This window comes from Fukomys damarensis, unplaced genomic scaffold (genome assembly GCF_012274545.1).
Source record: "Fukomys damarensis isolate Sample0158 unplaced genomic scaffold, DMR_v1.0_HiC HiC_scaffold_9, whole genome shotgun sequence".
NCBI classification, from domain to species: domain Eukaryota; kingdom Metazoa; phylum Chordata; class Mammalia; order Rodentia; family Bathyergidae; genus Fukomys; species Fukomys damarensis.
Genome location: NW_022900921.1, coordinates 31,343,084 through 31,354,759, shown reverse-complemented (window position 1 = coordinate 31,354,759; position 11,676 = coordinate 31,343,084). Strand labels below are relative to the sequence as shown.

The 11,676-nt window shown below is 41.1% G+C and overlaps 1 protein-coding gene and 1 pseudogene across 9 annotated transcripts in view; one reads left to right on the top strand and one right to left on the bottom strand.

Moving 5' to 3' along the window:
• The window catches only part of Klhl3 (kelch like family member 3), a 111,158-nt gene that overhangs the window by 49,522 nt on the left and 49,960 nt on the right, over positions 1-11,676 (top strand). For 8 of the 9 annotated variants that reach the window (XM_010614114.3, XM_010614113.3, XM_010614111.3 and 5 more), the window contains one exon: positions 3,850-3,959. In XM_010614114.3, the coding sequence (XP_010612416.1) occupies positions 3,850-3,959 (110 nt within the window). The remainder of the gene's footprint in view (positions 1-3,849; positions 3,960-11,676) is intronic. The other variant, XM_019206071.2, reaches the window with a different exon arrangement.
• Positions 1,099-1,681, bottom strand: LOC104855326 (annotated as a pseudogene).

The following is an 11,676-nucleotide window of genomic DNA, read 5'->3' as shown; positions in this document are numbered from 1 at the left end:
TTATTGGTACATTTAGGGATACAGTACAGTTACATTCATTGTTGGGATCATGTACCTTTACATGGCAAGTCTTGATTCTCATTTTTTTCCCCTTACCTCTGCCCTCCCTTCACCCCCTCCTCCCCTCCCCATCTACAAACACTTTATTTTCATCTTTTCATTCTCTCACATTTTTTTCTTTTCCCTTTTTGGATTTCTTCGTTTTTTAGCAAGAAATGCTGCATTTGGTATTTTATATGTTAACAGTTATCTAGTCCTTATAATGATCTCAATAAATGTGAGTTTTTATATATTTGCTTCCTTAATGCTCATAACACCTTATAAGATACATAACCATTATTAGTCCCATTTAATAGTTCGGAAACTACAGCCTTAGGATATTGAATAACTTGCATCACTAGAGAGTTTATTGAATTTAGAGAACTTAAACTTAGTCTTTAAGACCTTGCCATTCACACCCTGCAGTCCCAGAGCATGTCTCTGTGCTGAGCAAAAGTTTCTCTATTATAGTGTGGCGCTATCTCTAGAATGGGACTTTCTGAAACAGGAACATGGGCTGATAATAATCATCCTTTCTTCATTTCTAAAGAGCGTCTTAAAATTCTAAGCTAGGCTAGTCTGTGTTATTACTTTGGGCTTCAAAACAATCCTAAGGCCTTAGTTATGGTTCCGTTTTACGGGTGAGAAAGCTGAAGTCTGGAAAGAAGTGGTTACAGGAGCTGAACACAGGTCTTGTCTTAGCCAAGAGTCTTTACCGTGTTCTCTGTGAATACATTAAAGACAAAGAAAAGCAAAAAACAAATAATTGTTAAAAGTAGAAGATGATTCTTGAGAAAGTACAGCCTGGAGGCAAGTGGGTACCTTCTGGGAAGCAGCTACAAAGAATGCTGGCTTGAGTACATGGTCTTCTGGGGAATTCCTATCGCCCAGGAAATCACATTAGCCTGGGGTCCTGTTGTTTTGTTCTATGCCATTGCTTCTTAAGTGTTGCTAACAGAAAAGGACCTCTTGGCCCATGATTCTTGTGCTCAACCTGTTTCCTCAGACTGAAGAGAGAAGGTGTTTTCTTTCTTTCTTCCTTTCCAAATCTACTTTTATTTATTTACTTTTCATTAGCTGAATCCTTGAGGGGTACTGTGTCACGCAGATTCTGTGGGCTTCACAGGAAGGTTGCTTCCAATTTTGGCGCGGACTATGCCTCTGTTTCCATGGCATGAGTTCTCATTCCCTAGATTACTCTGGTTTTGTTTGGTTTGCTGCCAGGAGTCACTGTGTTGTTCTCTGCTTTGTATACATAAGTACATCTCTTGCCCATATAGAATTCCGTTGCATCTTGGGCATAAATACCTTTGGTTTTAAGAGCTATGTGCTTGCTTTGGTCTCAGAGACTTCATTTATAGCCAGCAAAAGTAGCCCCACACCACAGCCTGCCAGACAAACTTGCCTTTTAGAAGTCTGCTCCCCAGTATTCCTCTTAGGTTCCAAGATGGCGGGAAGAGCACATTTCCTCTTTGATCCTTTTCGCTGTCTCTTTATGCTTGTGCCTTGCAAATCTCCTGGGTCTCTGGGTACTAGGCTTGGATGAACAGATGCTATCTATTACTTCCCTTGTTGCCCCCTGCCCACCAGACACTGCATCCTGGGAGGATCTCTGAATGGGCTTCAGTGGAATGTTCCTCATGGACAAAGAAGTAGCCCACTTCAGAAAGAAGGGACCCAGATTAAAGTCCTTCTGTGCCCCACAGGGTGAGAGATGGAAAGATGTAGGAGGCTGACTACTTTCTGACATTTATCTCTGACAACTTCTGGTTGGTTCAGCAGACCATTTATGGAATATGTATTACTGCACTTCCTTCCTTTTCCTTTTCAAAATCCAAGCCCACTCTACGTTGGCTTCCTAGCTGTAAGAAAGTCATTGGTTTTATTTCACAGCATACAATTTTACTTTCTTGCCTCTTCTTATTCTCTTCCCTCTCTTCCCTCTTCTAAGCATCAGATTTTTGCTTCTCCAAAGATAAAATTTGGAAGGCCAGATGTGGTTCTGAACCATGGAGGTGTGAGTGCTGGTTTGTAAGACTTTCCCGGGGACTTAAAACTGAAAAGCTTTCTTAGTGAAATACGGAGAAACAAAGACCAGCTTTGCAAAAAAACCTGCTTTTTTTGAGATATTGCTACCCTTCATAAGAATCTGACTTTTGGATTTGTCTTGTTATGTATAAACATTTCTGAGTTTCAGGATACATAAGCTTTAGTAATGACCAGAGTGATTTCATTAGGCTCAGGGGATCAAGTAGGGAACCCGTTTTTTTTTTTTTTTTTTTAGTGAAAGTTGAAAGAAATTCTTTACAGTAACTCTGAGAGTAAAATATTAACATTTAGAGATCTTGATGAAGGCAGAAATTCTTTAAGTCTGGAAATTCGGTAAGTCTGAATTGTTTAAGTACAAAAATTACAATGATTGTTTTTCAAAAAATGCTTTAAATCTGAAGTTGTTTGACTTTTGAGAAGCTGATGAATGTGAAAGAAAGGCTTAACATGCTTTGATTTTCTTTTTTAATATGCAGCTGCAGTAGACTTGATATTTTAGCAGCCTTCTAGGCCTGCATGGTCCCTGAATCTCTTTTAACAGTCCGTCCTGACCAAATGGGGTCAGCTCTTAGTACGGGAAGGTGTAGCCCTTTACAGTTATCCCAGAGTCCACCGGCCTGAAGGCAGGACACCAAGGAAGGAAGGAAAGAGGCAGGAGGACAAGGAGTACACATGATGCTCAGTAGTGCAGGGTTTGGGAGAACTGAGAAAGGAGCAAGGCTTGGTGCAAATGTCAAAGAATAACATGATCTCTAGTGCCGGCTAAATGGCAAATTGTCCAATTTTGGGTGTACTCACCTAGGAAGAGCTTATAAGACACCTTGGACAGATTCAATCCCATCAGTGCCCGGGACAAAAAATGTTACCCCTATTTTTCAGAAGAGTGTAATGAAGCCCAGGAAAGTGATATCATTGGCTCAAGGGCACAGCTCATAAAAGGCAATGCCAAGATTTGAAACTGGTTTCCTTCTTTCTGAAGTGGGTGACATTTCAGTGGTTAAAATGTTCTGTAATGGCAGGGTGATGCCCAAGCAAATGTTAGGGTTGGAATTGTCCCCGACATTTTCCTCTTGTGGTGGCCCGTGGGTTTTTTCTTTGCTCTAGCTGTTCCTAAATTTTCTTCATCTTGTAACTGCCGAGGCTTGTGGCTATGGACCATTCCTAGAGGTGGGAGGGCCAACTTGTTGCCCCTGTAGCTGAACGGAAGCTTAACTGGGACTCCTCACATAGACCAGTGACTCACTGTAATAGGCTTGACTTCGGGCAAGAAAGGATCTTCTGACTTCTTACTGTTGACTTCCCACAAGAACTGTCAGACTGCTAGCCACACAGAACTATTCTGACCCACTTTTGTTTGGCCAAGCTGCAGGGGGCACTATGGTCATGGCTTGAGGGGAAATGAGCTCAATTATGTAGGCAGGTCCCTGTGAGGCTTTTCTGCAAGGCCATTATTCATTTTACAGAACAAGGAAAAAAATGTTCTCTCCAGACCTCTCTGCCCCATTTTCATCTGTGTTGATGCTCAGGATAGGATCACACAGGGTGGTGTGTGCCTTTGCTGTTACATTAAAAGGCTAGTTTCCCTCCAGTCAGGATGCCTCTGTGTTTCTTCTACTGCTGCCTCTTCCTCTGCTACCCATGCCCACCCCCAGGCCTGTGCTCTGAGTCCTGCAGACCGTCGTGCCATTGGCTCATAGAAGAGCTGGAGTATGTTTCAGCTTTGTGTTCTTTTTTTTTTTTTTTTTTTTTCCTTTGGAACAGAGCAGCACTTTCCAGAGGTGATGCTGGGGGAAGAGTTTCTCAGCCTGAGTCTGGACCAGGTGTGCAGCTTGATATCCAGCGACAAGCTAACCGTTTCTTCGGAAGAGAAGGTATGGCTTGGCCCTCTGGTGAAGCAGGAGCCTCGCTGGTGAGGGGATTATGGGAGTAATTTTTAAAAATGTTTTAAAAAGGCCTTTTTGGCCCATGACCGCTACATCCCAGCGCCTTTAAAGAAGAAATCACAAGAATGGTGGTAATGATAGCAGAACTGCCTCTATTCACTGCACTTTGACAATTTGCCAACATTATGCTAAGTCTCTGTGTTCTTTACTTCATCCAGCCTTCACCATGTGATTCTGTGAAGCTGGCATTGCTGTTGTCCCCACATCACAGAAGAGGAAACCAGTTCAGATTCCTCTTCTACCAGGACTTTCTTTGCTTCAGGAGATATTGTGTATTGTACTGAAAATGATATAAGCCTAGGTGCTGGCCAGCAGATCTAAATATTAATTCTAGTGTTGGCAAGTGAGTCGTGTGACCTTGGGCTAAGTCCTTTGCCTCTCCTCTGTTTCCTCATTTGTGAAATGAAGATAATAGTACTGTATTAGAACAGATTCCACAGGGTGGAGATAGAATTAGATAGGATGATGTACTGTGTAAAAGACCTGGCAGAGTACATTGGAAGAGATTTACTCTTGTCCTTAGATCTAGAACCATCCCTTCCTCCTCTGTGTTCCAGGTTAACACGCACTTGTCCTGTTTGTTTTAGTTAGTCCTGAACAGTCTTACCTCTCACATGCAACTCTGAGTTCCCTTGTGGGAGGAACATCATCTTATCACTCATCCTCAGAAATGCTCAGTAAATATTTCTTGAGTATTCTGAATATTTTAACCCACTCTTAGTGTCCAAACTTAAGGTTCTTTTCCAGGGAATATTCAAGGAAAAACCTTGAAAAAGATTGTTCAGTCAGAGATGAACTGCCCAATGGCCCATGTCCAGAGAACGGTGAAAAATTCACAAGCCCCTACCTGTCACCTGGGAAATTTCAGTCAAGAGTAAAAGCAATTGTTTAGTAGAACTGCATGTCCTGAGACCTTGGATGGATCCCCAGAAATTGACTAGCACAGCAAGCTACACTCCCCCATGGGCTGAGAGAGGCCTCTGCTCCCTTCAACGCTGATGTGAAATGACATTTCCAAGGAAAATGGGATCCATGGCCAGGACTTAGGACTCTTCCTGTTTTAACCTGAGAAACTCAGAAAGCACCTTTGTTTCTTACCAATTAGGACTCTTCCTGTTTTAACCTGAGAAACTCAGAAAGCACCTTTGTTTCTTACCAAGCTATTTATTGTTGTCTCTGGAATTTGCTACCAGATTAGCATAACTAAAGAACTGAAACAGTAAGTTGATTGGCTGTGTGAATGCTGAGGTAGCTGGCTAATTTGAGACCTGTTGGAACAGGTTCAAAAGTATAGAAAATGGAAACAGTCATATAAATAGCGACTTTGGTCAATTTCTGGGGGAGTGCTTCGCATGGGGGATTCTGCTACCCAAATTCATGCTGGCCCATCCTGCATGAGAGACTAAGTATGTTTTCTTCAAGTGAAGGTTTACCTGTGCTTCCTATGCATGGGTGGGGTTGGGTGGGGTTGGGTGGGGTAGATATTAGTAGGGAGGGGTATTGTAGTGCCCTGGAGACTACTGGGGCTTTGATCTGAGGGAGATCTGGTTCCACTGTCTTCTTATTAGCTATATGACCTTGAGAAATTACTGGTATATTTGAACCTTAGTTTCCTTAAATGTAAAATGGAAATTCTAAAGATTTCTCCTTTATGGTGTTGTCACGAGTGTTAGGAAAGATGTAAAACACCAAATCCTATGTTTTGTAAGTGCTTTAGGGCAGTTGTCATTGTCCTCTATTTTGAGGCACCATGGAAGATAGTGGTATTAGTTATGTCATTGACCATTTAGAATATGCCTTTAAGTTAACTGCATTTTCTAGAAATAAAGAAACATAGGTTTAAATATTCACACTTGAAAATTGTCTGTAGTGACTCTTATTAATTCATATGCTTATATACGCTATATAAGCAGAGTTTAGAGAATACGTAGGTGTGTTATTGGGTAGATTGTTTCTAAAAAAGTGGCTTGCCAATTAAATGTTACCACATCAGGTTGCTCACCTCTCCTTCTGGGGTTAGATTCTAGGTTCTTCTTGTCTCAGACAAAGAATTGGACGAAATGTGTAAAAAGCAGTGGCAAAGTTTATTCAAGAAAATATAAGTGAAGAGAGGGAGAGAAACTGGCTCTGCAGAGTGAGCTTGGGCTGAGTAAATAGAAAAAGAGGGTGAGAGCAAAGATAAAAGTACAGCATGGGCCATCATAGAAGTTATGATAGCATCAGCTCCTCATGTTTGCCTTTCTTTTATACCGTCCAAATCTCAAGAAAAACCCATGAGAACGTCTATATCTGGGTCCTGAGAGGTGGGGGCTAAGATACTATACCTCAGGCTGATGTCAGGTCTAGGCCATTCTCCTGAAAACCTGCTCCAGTTCTCAAGAGAAAGACCATGTTCAGGGCTTTGGGAACTGTTGTGCACGTGTCAGGGATCTTGTAATTTACAGGTCATGCCTACTTTCCTAGCCATCTTTTGCCACACCCTAATCAAGTGTTTTTCACTTTAATGAAGTTCTGCATAATATTTGGTTTTTAGAAATTATATATAACTTCAGAATTATGTGATGCATTTCATAAAGTATATTATTTATGTTCTTGAGCTCGTAAGATCAGCAGTGCAATTTTGAAGCTTATCAAAAAGTAGTAAGTTTGGTCTGCATTTTCTTGTTGGCTAAACCATAGTTTATGTTCCCTTAATAGATCATGTATTGCTGCACTGTAAATACCTAAAAACTTCCTACACTTGTCATCTGAATCCTAGTTTAGGTTTTGCAATTTCTTTGTCTGCTCCAGGAGATCTTGTAATTTCCATTCCTTTTAATTATATTGCATGTGATAAGTGATCTCTTGCATGCATATCTTTTTCTTTCAATTTTGTTTCATAGTGAGCTTTTTTTTTGGAAGCAATGTTAGAACCTTAAATTAACTTCATTTAATGTTAACATTTGTTAAAAAATTCGGCAGAGCTGGTGATCAAATGACCCGTGTTCACCTAAAACCACACTTGAAGAGCAATAGCAGCTATATTCTTATTTACTTCTCATTCTGCAGCCTATAGGTTTCTTTTAGCATGTATTGTAAAGTAACAGCCAACTTCCAGCCATTGAAGTGGGAAGAAGCCGTATATGCTACAGTAGAGGAAATACAATGTTTTACTTTTAATGATGAGTGTAAGTAGCAGTGGCCAGCCCCAGGCAGAGTGCTTCTTGGAAGTTTGAAAGTACTATATAGATTCTTTTGTTAGAGTGGTTGAGTTTGAATCGTATCTCCTTTAAATGCAGAACTTATCTTACAAGAGAACATACCATATGTTATGGCTCCCCCAAAGCCTCATGTGGTCATAGATGGGACTTTGCAGAGGTGGCTGGATCTAGGGTATGTGATACTGGAATCAAAGGTGTGATGCTGGGATTGATTTATGATTTAATATTAGGATTAAAGCTGCCCCACGCTGGGTGTGAGTGCTACCCACCTTAAGGGTGAGTAGCCTGGATAGGATATAAAGGACAGAAAGAGTGTCATCACTTGTCGATTGCTGCTTCCTCATTACTTCACTGCTTTGCTGCCTTCTGCCCACCATGAACTGTTTCTTCTCTTTGATGCCCTTCTGCTATGCTTTGGAGCCATCCAACTATGAACTGAAACATCTACAAACTGTAAGCCAAAATAAACCTTTCCTCCTTTAACTTTGGATGCTGGGTATTTTGTCTCAGTGACAAGAAAAGTAACCAATTCTACATTGTAAGAGATTTTGTCTATCTGATTGTTACTGGTAGATTGATATGAATTCATGATAGACACTCGAAAAATATTTGAGGAAAGAAAGAATAAGGCTCAGTTTTTTCTTCTCTAAAAATGGGTTTTGATACCTTGTGGAGTTGTTCTAAAAATAAAATGAGATGACACAAGAAGAAAACCTGGAACACAGGATGCATTCATTACTTGTAAGACACTATCTTTATTGTTGCTATTATGTTACTGTTGGCATTAATGACTATTGACTTGAATCTTTCTTGGGGTAAGTTCATCCTGCTGATCTGGGATATTGGGGTGTGTGTGTGTGTGTGTGTGTGTGTAGCTATACCAGCAGAGGCTGAAATTGGCAGGGTAGCAAGCTCTTGCTTTCCTGCTTCCCAGCATCCCCACTTCTTATTTGGGCCTTTCGCAGGGCTCAGAGTTTATTCTCCCTCTAGTAAGGCTCACTTTTGCTTATGCCTTTTTTCCTACTGTACTCATACTCCCTGTGGACCATGAGAGTGCCTTAGTCATCTTGAATCACACACAATGCCTGCCACAGTACCCCTGGAGGGCATGAGGGTGTGACCAGTCAGACTGAGGCTGGACTCTTCACTGAGGTGATGAGAACAATTTTAATGTTTTTCCAGAGAATGGGACAGATGGGGCAACTAGAGAACAAGGGAGGGATGGGCCTTTGCCATTTGCTCTCTTGCTTTTCCTTTTTTTTTTTTTTTTATATGGCTTTTGTTCTTGCTTAAATGCCTGTTACTGGCCACAGTAAGCTTCCTTAGTGGCCTGCATTCACTCTGCAGAGTGTATTTCCTTTCCTACCTTTAATATCTTTAATAAATACAAAACCTTGCTACTGCCCCCCCCCCCAAAATCCCTGTTACTTAGGAGGGACAAACGGATCTGGCAGAGCAGGTTAGACCCAAGCCTGTGAGCTGAGGCTTGTTTATTGTATTCTCCTTCAAGAGGCTGTGGCCATCCTCATTGTCCCAGTGAAAGGGTAAGCAACCACCTAGGACAAATACTCTAAGAAAAAGAAATATGGATATGACTCCAGATTTCTAATGTAGTTTTGCCACTGAGTTGCTGCAGGACTTCAAATTCTTGGATTTCTCTGCATTTTTGCTTTCTTAGCTTCTAAATATGTTCCTACATGTCAAGAATTTTGTGCATGCTTATGAAACACCATTGAAGCTTATTAGAGACTGCTCTGAGTGAGCACTAAGGGAGAAAGGCCCATATTTTAGGTACAGGTCAGAAAGAAATTGCTTAAATCTCTTTTAAAGATTAGATACTGTCAAGTGCATGTTTTAATGAGAACTGCAGGTTAGATTTTCTCTGGATAATAACATTTTAGAATGTGCTGCACTGCATTTCAGGTGCCAAATTATGATCTTTCATCTCCTGGGACGGACGGAGCCCTTGTCTCCCAGGATCATTAGTGTTACATGCCTTTCTGGGTGAATTCCTAACCCAGGTGGGAGCTGTAGGCTGGTGTTTGTTGGATGCAGGCTTCAGGGCCCAGGCCAGTTAGCTGGGCTTAAGTGATGGCTGTTATTATTATTATTTGGGGTCTGCTCGGGCTGATAGACTGGGCTGATGGAAGCCTTGCCATTCTCTGAGGTCACTGACCAGCTTCTCAGCCTGCAGACAGTGGTCTGGCCTGGGCCCCTGTTCAGGGTTACTTTTTTTTTTACTGTTCTTCTTTGGAGATGCTATTGAATAACCATCTATGTACAGAATACCGCAGTACTTGTGCACAAAAATCTGCCATGGCCACCCACTGTTCTCCAGGCACATTTCTCACATTTTTGAAAAATGTGAAGATTATATTATGGTAAGTTCATAAGGAAGTGAATGCATGAAATTATGCGACTCAACTTTTTGCAAAGTATAGCACTCAGGTCAAGAAACAGACCCCAATTCTAGGAGGGTAACTACTGTATGACTTCTATACTATACATGAATTTTAGCATTTTGGGAATTTAGGTGTGTAGAATAATGGAGTGTTTGTGTTTTTGTGCCTGGCTTCTTTTGTCCAACATACTGTTCAGCACATTATTATTATTATTATTATTGTTGTTGTTATTTTGTTACTGGGGATTGAACTTGGGACCTTGTGCTTACAAGGCAGGCGGCAGAACCACTGAGCTAAATCCCTGGCCCCTAAGCACATTATTTTAATTATTGCAACAACTTGCAAGGCAGAAGTCATTGTCTCCTTTATTATAGAGGAAGAAACTAGGGCTCAGTTGGGTGACACAGTTTGCTAGCTAGATAGCTCTGTGATTTGAAGCTAAATATGTCTGCTTCTTAAGCCACTGCTCTTACTAATGCACCATCATGAGAAGTGGTGAGTGGCACCTGGTCATTACTCTTCAAGAGCTCATGCATAGTCTACTGGGCAGATAGACTGAAAACATGTGCCTGTACTATGTGGCTGAAAGAAATAGTTGCTTATAGTCAAAGTTCAAGGAAAGCACCTTAGAATATTTTATTCCAGGTTGTTGGGTAGAAAAGGCATTGTGGAAAAGGGAATATTTGGCTACCCCTTGGAAAATGAGGATTTTAGAAAGCCCTTCAGCTTAGAGGAATAGTATGAATAAAGACATGGGAATTTGGAATAGCTTCTTGTACTCGGGATGATGAGCAACCTGAGTGATGCAGTCAGGAGTCTGTGAACGTAGAATAATGGGAGATGATATTGGAAATGAAATGGGGATCTGCAAAGAGGATTAAGGAATGGGAACTTTCTTCTTTAGATCAGCATTTGGTGTCCCATAAACAGCAAGATGTTTGTAGGTGTTTGGGTTAAAAGAAAAAAGATTTTTCAAGTCAAATACATTCAGGAGACATTGGGTAAACAAAGTTACAGGTTTCTTTGGTGCGGGACCCATCAGAGCTTTTGTAAGGAGCCGTGTGAGTCTCTAAAGGGGATTTGGGTAGGTGTAGTATATGTTCCCCAGGTTCATTTGACCTTTAGCTGACCTTTTACTGCAAAATATCTCCTTTATCCAATATTCTTAGGAACACATTATAGAAAATAGTCTTGAGCTACCTTGTTTTGGTCTCTCCAGTTATTCTACTATTTATTGCATCTGTTGATACTGCTTTTGGCAGTTTATTTCCTTAATGGTTTCTAGTTTTTGATGGTGACTTTATCTTTATAGGGTGTTATGTCTGGGTCTGGGTGGCTTGGGCTATGTGGATGTGCCCCTGAAGTGCAGATTCACTGGTTTGGAAACAGTTTTTGTATTACTCGTCTCAGATATGCCCTGTGCTACCTGAACAAGGTCAGTTCAAACCCCACATCTGTATGTGGTGTGATCCCAGGGAACAGATTTCTTGAGGATATAGTTTTTACCATATGCCAGCTAACTGGAGATAGTCCTTTCCTCTTCCCATTGCAGATAGGCAGAGTTCATCCTGTTTTTTCATCTGGGATGACACTGTCCTTCAAGGATCCAATGGCCCAAACACCCTACCCGATAAACCACCAGTTCCCGGTCATTAAAGTCCATATCTAAATTGTCCCTGTGAACTGTGTTGGATTCAGCTGCAATTCAGCTCCTTGACTTGACTTGTTCTCATTTAAAGTACTTGTACATTTTCTTCCTGGTTTTGAGTATGGCTCGATTTTTAATCATTTTCACAGGGAAGGAGTCCTTTTAAGGCAGCTCAGTCCATCATATTAACTGGAAGACATTCTCCAATCCAAAGTCCTCTTCCCCTCATTCATAGTATTAGTGCCACTGAAGGACTTTCTCAGCTTGCAGGCATTTCTGTCAAAGCATTGTTTTAGTTCCTTTCATTATTCATAGTGAAAGTCTTACTGTCTATGGCAGTAGTAGAAAGCTGAAAAACACTCTCCAGGCCAGGTATTTTATATATATATATATAT